The sequence below is a fragment of the Eleginops maclovinus genome, chromosome 1, assembly GCF_036324505.1.
Source record: "Eleginops maclovinus isolate JMC-PN-2008 ecotype Puerto Natales chromosome 1, JC_Emac_rtc_rv5, whole genome shotgun sequence".
Lineage (NCBI taxonomy): Eukaryota > Metazoa > Chordata > Actinopteri > Perciformes > Eleginopidae > Eleginops > Eleginops maclovinus.
Genome location: NC_086349.1, coordinates 18,134,025 through 18,147,069, shown reverse-complemented (window position 1 = coordinate 18,147,069; position 13,045 = coordinate 18,134,025). Strand labels below are relative to the sequence as shown.

The window sequence follows — 13,045 nt, the reverse complement described above, 5'->3', positions numbered from 1 at the left end:
AGTACTGTAGCCATCTCAAATAAATCTGTATCAATGTTCCTTTAAACATGTTATCGTAAGATAATTATACATTTTATAGGGGGATATAAAAACCAACAACATATTGTCCTTCATTATAAATGCAATGCAGTTCTCAATCAGTCATAAAATGCTATTTATATCCTGTAGGGGCAGAATTTTACCTTTTAGTTACCGGTACCGGAAATAGAGGAAGTAGAGGAAGAAGAAGTAGCTATCCTCCGCTAGCTAGTTAGCTACTGCTGGGAAGTAGCGAAAACATTTTCAGGTATTGTGAATTGTATTACTATAATACGAATTTTGGGCTGTAGATACAATTAGATAGAAAACATTTAACCATAAAAGCATTCGTTGATGATGTGTTGATTCTATATAAATGTACTGAAATGCGGAGGTTGTGTTTGTTTTGATTCGTGTTGAGGAAAATCAGGCTTCAATGTTGTGTTTTTCATCGTAGGCCTAAACTGTTTTGACTTATAATTTCCGGTGCAGTGTTGCTGAGAAACTGACGAGGTTATGCCAAAACCCGTTCTAACGTTATATGATTATCCTTACCAGGATTAAGGTGTATGAATTTATGTTTTTCTGTTAACTGTAAAGATAACCCATCTGCATTCGTTTAGGATATTACCATAATGAGTTATGCGGAGAAGCCGGAGGACATAACAAGGGAAGAGTGGATGGATAAACTCAACAATGTCCATATTCAGAGAGCCGATATGAACAGGCTTATTATGAACTATTTGGTGACAGGTGAAGTACCGATTTTGTACTACTCAAAGTTTGTTCTTGGTTGCCTTTTAAATGTCAATTGTGCAGATAAAAGGTGCAAAATGTGCAGGATTTGACCACGGTTTCTGCTCCACAGAGGGCTTCAAGGAGGCAGCTGAGAAGTTCAGGATGGAGTCTGGAATAGAGCCTAGTGTGGACTTGGATTCTCTAGATGAAAGAATTAAGATCAGAGAGATGATCTTGAAGGGACAGATCCAGGACGCCATTGCACTGATTAACAGTCTGCACCCAGAATTGCTGGATACTAACCGTTACCTCTATTTTCACCTACAGGTAAAACAAAACACAATCCCTCTCATTTTTTCGACCTCTTGGTTTTGTACTACCTGTCTTTGACTTCTCTTATCATCTCACACTTTTGCACCATCTCTGCTGTTTTTGTTTGCAGCAGCAGCATCTGATTGAGCTGATTCGTTTAAGGGAGACTGAAGCTGCCCTCGAATTTGCCCAATCTCAGTTAGCAGAGCAGGGGGAGGAGAGCCGAGAATGTCTGACTGAGATGGAAAGGACACTGGCCCTGCTTGCTTTCGACAACCCTGAGGAATCACCTTTTGGAGATCTGCTCAATATGATGCAGAGACAAAAGGTACGGTTAAAGTATATTAGCAAAGCTCATCCCTGTCTTGTCTTGCATCAGTTTAAACTGCATGCAACCTGCAATTGAATTATCTCACACAAAGCCCAACATGTTGATCTGATCACTGTAACACAATGTCAACATAGAATGTTAGTGCTGCATATTTTTAAAGACAATTTTAATATTGTTATCTCCTGTTTTCAAATCAGTTACATATGACTTCCTTGATAATCTGTCTCTGTGTAAATGTGTGTTAATGTACAAATACAAAAAATGTCCATGTCTTTATCTTACAGGTATGGAGTGAAGTGAATCAGTGTGTGCTAGACTACGAAAACAGAGAGTCAACCCCCAAGCTGGCCAAACTCCTGAAGCTACTGCTGTGGGCTCAAAATGAACTTGACCAAAAGAAAGTGAAGTATCCCAAAATGACAGACCTCAGCAAGGGAACCATTGAAGACCCAAAATAAGGACCCACAGTGAAAACATACCACAGCATTACAAAATGGACATATTTCCTTTATCTATTTATACCCCAACAAACTGACTCGTATAGAGTACAACCTTTTCTTTTTTGTAAGGGTTGCTTTTTGATACTTTAATAACCTAGAATGTGCAAACTGGATTGATGGCATTTTGAAATTAATCTTCACACTAAAATAACATGCAGACAGTTATTTTACTTGGTATTATAATTTACTGTTTGTTTATGTAAAATAGTATATTCGAGTTATACTAGTTTTTCTGTCTGTTGGCAGGGAAAGTTGTTGGCATAGAAGGGTGTGGATAAAGCCTAAATTAGGCTGTCACTCTGTGTGTGACCAGTTTGATGTCTAGGGATCCTCAAATAAATGCAAACTTTTTCCCACTAAAAAAATAGACATTTCAGCTTGTAGATTTTAGCTAGTCCTCTATCTGAAGGCAATAGCCAAAGCAAGATATATGGAATCTTTTTAAAGTTTGTGAAAGTTGAATTTAGCGTAAGATTCGTACTTCATCATTGCTTGAGACATAATAAAAAGATGCAAATACACAAAATAACAAAGAAAAGAGAAACCTTTGAGCTATACATAAGCAGCAAATAAGTGGGATAAGGCAAGATTCCAGAAATGCTAAAATGTGTTCAGCATACTGTGACTGCAAGCTTAAAGGCAGCCTCAGTTACATACCATTATAAAATATCTCTGATGATATAAAACATGTGAATGAATAAATCTATGTCTGCATACATGGAGACACTTTTACAGACCGATTATTTACATATATAGAATAAGTAGCTATTTTGCGAAATTTGATGTGCTTTTACTCCGTTTTTTTTTGCTGGGATATTATTTTGCAATAAAAGTGACTTTTAAACTGCACAAGTCTTAAATGAATGATGCTTTCTGTGTTTTAGGTTGTATAAGTCCATTCATTCAAGTACACAAGTTTCAGTACTGCAATGTAAAACCAACACTCAAACATGAAGTGTCTTTACCAGTGTAACATTTTTAGAAAATGACATAAGTCAAGCACTATACATTTGAAGTATGTTACTCTTATGCTCCACTACATTTATTTGACAGTTTTAGTGATTAATTATGGGCTAAGAGTTTCATACAGTAATCAATAATATGATTCTGAAGAGGGGACATTTACAAGAGTAAAATGTATGAGTACCTGTTTTACTACTGTGCAACTTTCTTTATATATAATGCACCACTTTAACCTAAAAAAGGATTCCACCACCACCTGGAGTGTGCGAAACCACTGCAAAAGTTGTGCAGAATGCAGAGGTGTTATATAACGATTTCCTGCCAAAGCCTCACATACACAGACAAACCCTTAAAACAACCTTGGAGGCAGTCACTGCGCACTTCCCTGTCCCAGAGCAGCTCTCCGCACCGGCACCATCACGTCTCCATCCGGCAAGAGAGGGTCAGGAGGAGAGTACATCCTGGTGCTCGGACGATGCTCCCATAGATGACACAGTTATATGTGACATATTTTGCACCGTCATGATTGGAGAAGAACCGGAGCCAGAGGCGTCACTCTGGGTGTTTTCGATTGATGATACTGAATCGGTTGATAAAACTCGTTTAGAAAAGACACCCACATGATTACTTCCAGATTAACCCTACCGATCAAAAGAAGAACTGCGTCGCCGGCAAAAGGAGGCTGGAGAGAAAACTGACACGTGGATTACTCCTCCTAGGGTATCAGGAAAAACAGACTCCCTCCTTCAGCGTCAGCTCCACGACCATCGCCTCCCGTCCTTATTCAGTCCCGTTTCAGTCCCGTTTCAGTTTTCAGGATTAGTTCTTTTACACGTTTACTTTTCTGACTGATCGACCGGAAGAAATCGAAAGAAAACAGCCGAGGCGGGTGAAAGGAGGTTGCTGTTAACTCGCGTTGAATGGCAGTTATTCAAAAACATGGCAAGAGCTGTAGTCCAGATTTGGTCTGTCACAAGGAAAACCATCCGTCCGAAAAACTCGGAGCTCCTGGATGTCACAAGAAGTGGCCTGAACACAACACACACTGGACAAGGTAACACTGTTGTTAACCCTAACATTCACAGTGCTGTTTTTTAGTTTTTTTACCCAAATTGAACTACTTAAGATAACACATACGTCTAGAGAAGTTTGATTTGAATTTAAATCAATATCGATACTTTTTAGCAACTCTTACTCTATAGCTCTTAGCCGTGAGTCATGTTTAGGGATATCCTATAATCACAGCACCTCTTAACCAGTTGCTTAGGACACGTATCATCTATGGCGGTTCATGGCTCTTGAGTAATAGTTGGGGTGCCACATACGTCTCATGGCTGGTAAATTAGTAGGTATAAGGGGGGCTTCCTTTCTGCAAAGAGAAAGATCATAAAGTATCACCAGTCATTATATTGTTTGACACCAATGTCTTAAAGTAATTTCCTTTATTTTGAGGACAGTGCATGTACCCCTAGTAGATTCAACCTAACCATAGTTACACTCTTTAACCTAACCTTCATAGAAGCCACTTTAACTCATGCTAAATATACCTGGAGTGCAGCCAAAGTGGGGACAGTCTTCCCCCCCTAGTTAGATAAGACATTCCCTTTAAACTAGTTCTAAGTCCAAAGATCGTCTCCAAATGTTGCCTTTGTTAAATCCATTCTGCTTCCTCTCCTGTGCAGGCCAGTGGCAAGGGTATGGACGGTGGTGTTGCTGCTTGGGACATGCCTCCTCTACTGCGCCCGTGTGGCGATGCCCATCTGTGCTGTCAACATGGCAGAGCAGTTCAACTGGAGCAAGAGCGAGTCAGGCATGGTGCTGGGCAGCTTCTTCTGGGGTTACTGCTTCACCCAAGTGTTCGGAGGCTACGTCAGCGACCGGTGGGAATCATTAAGAGTTCAAACAGTAGTCCTGTTGTGAGATAAAAGTGGCCTTAGAAAACTGCGTTATCTAATTAGGTATGCTGTAAATGACACTAGTTTTCGATTGCCAGCTGTTTTAGCCTCCTGCTCATCAGGTGTCATTTGCATGAGAACGTTACTGGCAGTGACACAAACGGCCCCCATTTGTTTGCTCATAGTGGATAAGATAATACAGTAAATAGCGCTAGATGTTTCCTCTGTATTATCATGGTGTAAACTCTTGCCGGCTGATAGTGTCATGTACAGATAAGAGTTGTATTCACTCCAGAATAGTCACACCATTGTTAGTAGTCTGAAATGATTCCTCAAAATCTTATCTTTCAGTACATTTCTTCTAAAATAACCACAGGCAGGATGACTAGTGTTATAAGACATCCAATTGATCATAGTTGTAATACGTTTTGCAACCTTTAAATAATGAAAGCAGCTCTCTGTGCGGGCAAACGTTAAAGCTAGTACTCACTGTATCTTTATTCTGTGTCCTCAGTGTTGGAGGTGAGAAGGTCCTCCTGCTGTCTGCGGCAGCATGGGGGTCGATGACGGCCTTCACCCCCATCCTGGCCCACTTCTGTTCCCAGCCAATATTCTCCATGACACTGGCCCGCTTCCTAATGGGCTTGTTACAAGGTGAGAAGTACAGTGCAAATGAAAGCAATTTAATTTTAAGATTTCTGTATGTTTTTAAGGGGAAACTAACTTAATTCCACATTTTTCGGGGATTTTTGATCTTTCATGACCTTAAAACAGGCTGTACCATTTTTTATGTTCTTGAAAGAGTATAGTTGTGCAACTTATTTTAAAGTCTGCTGGCTGTGCTAGATAATTAGAAACAGGCCGACAACATTAATCACACAAACACATGTTAAGTTTGTAGTAGATTTAATGTCTAGGTGTCTGTTTTTTTAGAAGAAGTTTTTTATGCATTGTGACAGGCCTTTTTGAAAGAGACTTTAAATTGAAAGTTGTTTAAGTATTATTATTCCCCATGGACTACATTTCCCCTCAGATGTTTGTTTTGAGTGTTTTCATAGTAAAAATCCGGCTTTTTTTACCTTCGTGTTTGTTTCTTTTGAATGACTTTCTCGATCAACTGATCATGTTTTGTGTCCTGATTTTAGGAGTTCATTACCCTTCTCTGGCGAGTCTGTGCTCTCAGAAGGTGGTGGAAAGTGAAAGGGGTTTCCTCATGAGCACCGTGGGTAGTGGATCTTACCTGGGGTGAGTCAATAAAATGGGAATGGTGGGAAAGAGTTTTTTCTATTCCTAGAAAGTGCAAAGAGGACAGGTTATTTTAAAAGCTGGGTCTGTTGTTATCCCGCAATAATGAAATATTTATGATATATTCTTTATGCAGACATCTTGATATGTGTTTACTTTATAAGTTCAGTTTATGCCTTTTACAGTATGTGCCTAATCAAGCACTCTGTTGAAACATCTTATTACAAAGGTATGTTTGTCTGACTTTTCATGTCTTGTTGTGACCTTTTCCCCCCAGCACTCTGGTGATAGGAGGGGCTGGCTCCCTCATGTTGGACCTGTATGGCTGGCAGAGTGTTTTTTATGTGTCAGGTCTCCTCTCAGTGCTCTGGGCCTACTGCATGTGGAAATATCTGCTCAAGGGAGAAGGCAAGAGAGGCTTTAAATGTGTCAACACTATCTAGTGACATCATAGCACAGTCCTATCTTGTAGCTGTTTCTTCGTACAATAGGAGTCAGTGTTCTTTTGTATCCTCACGTGTCTGTGTTGGTCTGTGTTTGCAGGGCCTATCATCACCCTGGAGGCCCTGGGAAGTGGTGGGCCCCAATCCAAACTGTCTAAAAGACATTGGTTGCGGCTCTTAAAACAACCAGCAGTCTGGTAAGATAAAGATAAAGGAAGTGTTAGGTATGAGTTTGAATGTTTGTTCAAATCTATCTGTGTATGAGTGCAATTTGTTCTCTGTGTTCCTCCTTTGTATGAAGGAATAGAGATTTAAGAAGAAGTAATCTATGTGAAAGAATGGGGAAATATATGCAAAACATATTGAATCATGACAGATCAAATCTTTGTAATGCAAAGGTTTCTGCAGACTAAGATCCAGCTTTTATATGTACCACATTTTGGAACAATACGCCCAGTCTCTAGCTGCCTCTGTTAATGTGTCATTTAGAGTTCTTCTATGTCCTTCCAGTATCTCCCTGGGGTCAATATGATTTGTGTACACTGATATGCCCAGTTTTCAGTGACAGGGAAAATCTGTGTTCTATCTAACGTATCTGATCCTTCATAAGACGCTACTTGCCTGACCACAGATATGACTTGTTAGACAGGAAAAAAATAAATGCCAAACACGCAGCACACAAGCTTCTGTCAGATCATGAGATTTGGGACATTGCCTTAGTCAACAACAGTGAGCAACCTTCAGTTAACATACAGTATGTATAACTATAGTTTCAATTAACTTATTTTGTCTGTTTCTCTCTCTTTATTGTCAATAGTGCTGTGATCGTTACGCACCTTTGCACAGCCAGCACATTCTTCACTCTTTTGTCATGGCTGCCAACATACTTTAAAGACACTTTCCCTGATGCCAAGGTAAACAAGATACATTTGATACATATTTGGTACAGCAACTACTACAGTAAAACAACCATGAAGGTTTGACATCAAGACAGAATATGTTAACCAGACTAAGAGTCCACAGCCATGCCAGCAGCTCTGTGAGACTATAATTGGGCAAAGTGTTGTTTGATTAACATGCCAACGCTGCCATGCTAACAAGCTCCCAAAAGCTAACATGCTTATGTGAAGATATTAAGCAGGTTTAATGTTAACCATTTTCATCATCTTAGTTTAGACTGTTTGCAAGCTACTTAGCTACTAAATAGCACTAAACAGAATGTATAGCTGAGGCAGATCAGGTCAAAATCAGGTCAAAGTCATTATTATTTATTGCATTGAATTTATTGACATTCCATGAATGTCTAAGATGCCAATCCATCAGGTATTTGGAGAGATATTCCCCAAAGCAATACACACTTTTACCTGCTGCTGTACACAGACAAAAAGTCAGGAGATCATCCAAGTCATTAGCATTCATCCTCTGGGGACTAGTAAAATCCAGTATCTGACATTTCATAGCAATCTGTCCATATATTAAGACATTTTGATTAGAAACAAAAATGTCAACCGGCCGGGGGTTCTGGAGCGCCATGATGTCTTATCACAATTTAATGACAATCCATGACTTACATGATGATATATTTTCATCTTGAACAAAGGGGTTGCCAAATATAGAGCCACATCTCGACAAGTTCCTATTACGATACGAGAAATTAACTAACACTTGATGTACCCCGCTGTTTGGTTAAGGTAATTCATGCCCAGAAAATCTGTTGTCTCTACAGGGTTGGGTGTTCAATGTTGTTCCCTGGTTGGTGGCCATACCCTCATCCCTCTTCAGTGGCTGCTTGTCTGACCACCTCATCAGTCAAGGTAGGTCGACTTATAAACAAATATTTGAGTTATTCTTATTGATAAAGCAGGTAAATAATTGTACTAATGTTTCTCTTGATCCCCACAGGCTTTGACACAGCCTCAGTGAGGAAGTTGATGCAGGTACACATTTTGACAACCTTATTATCCTGTGTTACCTGTTTGTTAAGTCATTGTCATCTATTCACACTTGAACATCATGCAAGTATTTGATTGAGTTTTTTTGTGCTTTCATTCCTCTGTTAGTTCTTCTCCATGGGTGTGTCCAGTGTGTTTACTCTTCTTCTGTGTGGCAAAAATACCTTCCCCTGGGCTGTAGCATTTGTGTCGGCCACCATGGGCCTCACCACCTTCAGTCACAGGTATTTGCTCCTAGATTTTCCTTACACTCTTGTCTTTCACCCTAAAACCAGAGCCTTTTTGTCTCGAAACCAGTTTAAACCACGACATTCACCCTAATATATTACAAACCTCTGTAATATACAAGTGTGTTCGAACCTCAGCAGTTGGGCCCACCAAGCTCGGCCAAAGAAAGACTTGGCAGCATCTCAGCTTCAGTTAGGCCTGTAGTTAAAAAGGCCTGTAGTCTGCTGTTTGACCCACTTGTCACCTGTGATTTATTGAGTTTGTGTAGTGTTTTGCACTTTAACCACATTACAAAAATTGCCAAAAGAAGGACCTAATTATCCTTTCTTTCATAGAAAAGGTCATGCCTGCTAAAAATGTGTCATTGATTTGACTTTAATTGAATAATAATACATAAAAAGAAAGAGCTTTAGCAAACATTTCTCACCAGGAAGTAAATAGTGCCTCTATTGTGGACTATTTTTAAATTCAGATTAACCCACATTAAGTGTGCTAATGAATGTTTTTTGGCACTAATATGTTGACAAGCTATTCATAGGTATATTGATAATACTATCAACATACAATATCACTAGCTAATCCTTTTTTCAACTGTACTATGTGCTTGTCACTTTATGCCTAAACAAAAGCAGAAGTGCATACTGAGTTAGGGCAGGTCAACAATAATGGCTCAGTCTCTATAGAGACAGAACAAAATGATGACCAAACATAACCACAAGTATGAGGAAGCAGCTGCTGTGTGCTGTCATGGTTCAGAGCTTTTTGTCGTGAAGTGTCATTTGAAAAGTCGCCCATAATATTAGTTTGTCTTCCTTTTTCCTGGGCATTAGTATAGAATGTTTTCAACATGTATTTTTTTATTGGCTTGCTTAAGTTACATCTATTTATTTAATTAAAAGGAACGATATAAATGTAGTTGGAGATAGCAACCTGGGAGAAAAAGACTGTTTACAATCCTTTTCCCTGAACTCAAGCATTCATTTTTTTTTCTGATTCGTTCAAAAATGTTTGTTACTAAGATTCTTTAGATCTGATTATTAGTTTTACTCTGAGGCAATTCAGAGTCAATTGAGCATCTTTTTCTGCTGATGAAATTACTAATAACATGTGTTTCATTTACAGCGGTGTGTCTGTAAATGTTCAAGATCTTGCTCCTTCCTGTGCTGGAGCTTTATTTGGTAAGTTAAAGAAATCTTCAGAAATTATTTTTCAAACATTTTTTAAAGCACAGGTGACATTTTTATTGAGTCTTGAATTTTGTGTGCCTCTGCATTTCCTTTACAGGTGTCATGAATACGTGTGGTGCTTTCCTAGGTGAGTTTCTGGCAGAGACAAATATCTGTGATGAATCTTTAACCAGCAGTTGCTAAATGACACCTATGCATCTATTAATTGAAATAATTCATCCACCTCTCTAAATTCAAACCTTGCACGGATGTGTCTCCTGTCAGTCTTCCTGTCTCCTATGTTCCATGCATATTTCATCAAGAGAGCATAATGGATTTTGTGTCGGATGAATAATACAGGGCATGACAGTTTGTGGTCCTGTGAGAAACGCGTAATGGACTATGACATATTCTCTGCGGAAAAACTGAACAATCACCTTGAAGGTACTGTGTTCTTTGTAAGACACTATTAATGCTGATTCGTGTGTTCCGGTGCAGGGGTCCTACTGGTGTATTTCTCTGGGTATCTCATTGAGGCCACAGGCTCTTGGACATCAGTGTTCGCCCTTATCACCACTGTCAACCTGCTGGGCCTCTGCACCTTTCTGGCCTTCGCTGAGGCCCGCCGGGTCGACATTGACTACAGTAAGGTCCGACACCACAACATCCACATCTAAATCATCAGCCTCAAAGCTGAGCAAGCCAACAAGCATGCTATCCCTCAATGGAGACACAACCTTGGGCAACCAGCAGCTAAGACATTATCCACATTGGAGAACTAGCCAATGGATAGCATGTGGCACGCCTGCATATAACATCTGGAAAATGTTGATAAGCTCTGTTGCTAGTTGAGGAAGTGTTGCAACAGTTACTGAAAAGCACAAAGCAGAGCTAGCACACTGTTACTGTAAAATCTTGTATCAAAATCTTCATATCCTAGAAAAACAGAGATTCAGTTTGTAGCAGAATGGGAAAGAAAAAGTCTACACTACCTCAAGGTCTGGCTTGTGTAGCGTATGGTGATTAAACAGTTTCTGAGTTCATCATTTGTTACAGAACGTGTTACTTAGAACAAGAGAAGTTGTGTAAATTGTTATCAACATATTAATATATGTAAGAATAATGGATGTGGAAGTCTCAGGAGCTCTCTGACAGTTGTGACAGACCAAGGTGTGAGTTCTTACCCTGCGGGGAAGGGTGACGCAGGGAGGGTCCGGCCTCTTGCACCTGAAGTCTTTTATTAGTACTCACCCATCAATGTCTGAGTGACACCTCATTACCCAGCCACTAATTACTTGGCAGGCGCTCTAATGTCCCATACAGTCTACCGTTTATAGTCCCCATCTCCATGGTTACAAGCTCATCTTATTTTTACAGTCAGAGGAGGTGAAAGAGGACGCTGTGTTACATTAAGGCTCTGACGTACTGCATCCTCCTTGTTTTTAGTCTCAAAGAATTTCCAATAAAAAGACCAAAGGTTACTAATTATTCTTATTTTTGTTCTATGTGATTGCATGTCATAGAAATACCTCACTTAATTATTTTTTGAGTGTATATATATATATATTTATAAGACTACATAAGATTTTTGTGTCCATTGAAATGTCTTTTATAAAATAAATATATTAAGTAAGATGACAGGGAAAATAAATATATATGGTAAGATTACAAAAAATCATAGTTAGTAAAGAGTAATTTTTTGACAGTGTGATGCAGTATGAATAACTATATCAGATTTCTGTAAGTTAAGTCCCTCACCTATTATTGCTTTCTGACCTGCACTTTGGTGGAAAGAAAGGTGTCGATATATATTTCAAACTTGTTTTGCTTTGCAAAGATACAACCTTTTTGTCACATTAACATCAATGTTATCTTAGCGCTGCATAAGTGATGTCAGGAGTTGGGAAGGAGCTGCACACAGGAAGGAGCTCATTTACTTATCTTGGTGGTGTCGGAGGAAGCGTTTCTGCATTCTGTCAAGCTGAGGTGAAATTTTATGGACACAATGAATGTTGCAGGAAAAGGTTTGAGAATTTGAAAGGGTGAGTTGAGGAACTGGAAAACATCCATTTCACTGCAAAGTGTGTGATGTCATAAAAGCTACATAACTCCGGCTGAATGTTGAAATGTTAAAGTGATTGTGATATTTAGCTTTCACAGCACAGTCTCAAAATGTAATTTTCAATCTAGATGCTTTCTTGACACGTGTTCCTCAAAAAAATTCTATGCATTATTTTTTTTGTGCCTGATTTCAGGAATGAGAGAACTTTAAGATATGCTCACTGTTGTCACTCAGTGTCCTCCGTTAATTATTGTGCATTATTACATTTCTTGCCTTCTTTGAATGAGTTTTTTTTGCGTCTCCCTTTCTTTGTCTATTTTTATTTTACTTTGTTTGGTTGTTTTTATTTCGGAAATAACCAATATGTTTGTTAGATAGTTTTTTTTATTTAAAATGTTCAGAGTAAAAATGCATTTTCTTTATAACATATTTAAATTGTTTGTGTGTGTATTACAAGGACACATACATCTACTGATCATAATGAATAATTTAAGATAATATCTAATCTGAAATATGATGTCGACACCAAATGAAACTTGGATCCTTTGCCTACACTATGTTTTGTTGTGATCATACACAAGGCCACAACCTTCACCGATTTTAGCCTTATTATCGTCAAACCAAAAGCCCCACAATAATCATAAGTTTACTCTGCCTTAGCCGATGTGCATAATTTACAGCTGCCATCGTTGTCTCTTTTTCTGTTTCTGTGTTGACATTAACATAAAAAATAACTGAAGTTCTGTTCACCAACATATCTGACTGTAGGTTCTTTGACAAATCCTTTTTGATAACATGTAAGATATGTATGATAGAGAGAATACATTTGTGGGGAAAATGCATTATTGTAATGCTTTTTAAATATGTTGTATTTAAAGCATATATTAACTTTGAATAAAAATATATTTTGTCAACATTGTTGAGTTGTTTCATGATGCACACATGTATTTTCTATGTAGTTCCACAAGGAGGCAGCACAGTTTCAGCAATGAGGAGAGCACATGGTTCCATCCAGCCTCCAAACTATGTATGCCATGAAGTCAGAGGCCTTCTATGTGCAATTTCTCCTAAAGCTTATTGAGATGACTTATAGGAAATGTAGCCTATGATTTCATGATCATGAGTATCAAACACCTGTTAGTTCATCATACTCTATAAGCACTACATTATGGGCATGTTTTTCTGTGAAGCT

At 38.7% G+C, this 13,045-nt stretch overlaps 2 protein-coding genes across 2 annotated transcripts; both read left to right on the top strand.

Moving 5' to 3' along the window:
* The first annotated feature begins 193 nt into the window (after positions 1-193).
* LOC134861381 (glucose-induced degradation protein 8-B homolog) lies at positions 194-2,751 on the top strand. Its single transcript, XM_063878568.1, has 5 exons — positions 194-286; positions 642-771; positions 887-1,083; positions 1,199-1,396; positions 1,684-2,751. The coding sequence occupies exons 2-5, from the start codon at positions 654-656 to the stop codon at positions 1,855-1,857; spliced, it is 687 nt and encodes a 228-aa protein (XP_063734638.1). The 5' UTR covers positions 194-286; positions 642-653; the 3' UTR covers positions 1,858-2,751.
* A 511-nt stretch (positions 2,752-3,262) lies between these two features.
* On the top strand, positions 3,263-12,769 carry slc17a9b (solute carrier family 17 member 9b). The gene is made up of 13 exons (XM_063878556.1): positions 3,263-3,916; positions 4,545-4,742; positions 5,272-5,411; positions 5,903-6,002; positions 6,280-6,410; positions 6,546-6,642; positions 7,263-7,359; positions 8,172-8,259; positions 8,348-8,382; positions 8,506-8,621; positions 9,748-9,803; positions 9,910-9,939; positions 10,290-12,769. Exons 1-13 carry the CDS (start codon positions 3,783-3,785, stop codon positions 10,466-10,468), a joined length of 1,401 nt encoding a protein of 466 aa, XP_063734626.1. The 5' UTR covers positions 3,263-3,782; the 3' UTR covers positions 10,469-12,769.
* The last annotated feature ends 276 nt before the right edge of the window (positions 12,770-13,045 follow it).

Coding starts and splice junctions, on each gene's coding strand:
- LOC134861381 (XM_063878568.1), top strand. CDS start 654: ATGAGTTATGCGGAGAAGCCGGAGGACATAACAAGGGAAGAGTGGATG. Junction 1,084..1,198: donor ACCTCTATTTTCACCTACAG/GTAAAACAAAAC, acceptor TTTTGTTTGCAG/CAGCAGCATCTGATTGAGCT. Junction 1,397..1,683: donor ATATGATGCAGAGACAAAAG/GTACGGTTAAAG, acceptor TTTATCTTACAG/GTATGGAGTGAAGTGAATCA.
- slc17a9b (XM_063878556.1), top strand. CDS start 3,783: ATGGCAGTTATTCAAAAACATGGCAAGAGCTGTAGTCCAGATTTGGTC. Junction 8,260..8,347: donor TGACCACCTCATCAGTCAAG/GTAGGTCGACTT, acceptor TGATCCCCACAG/GCTTTGACACAGCCTCAGTG. Junction 8,383..8,505: donor CAGTGAGGAAGTTGATGCAG/GTACACATTTTG, acceptor TTCCTCTGTTAG/TTCTTCTCCATGGGTGTGTC.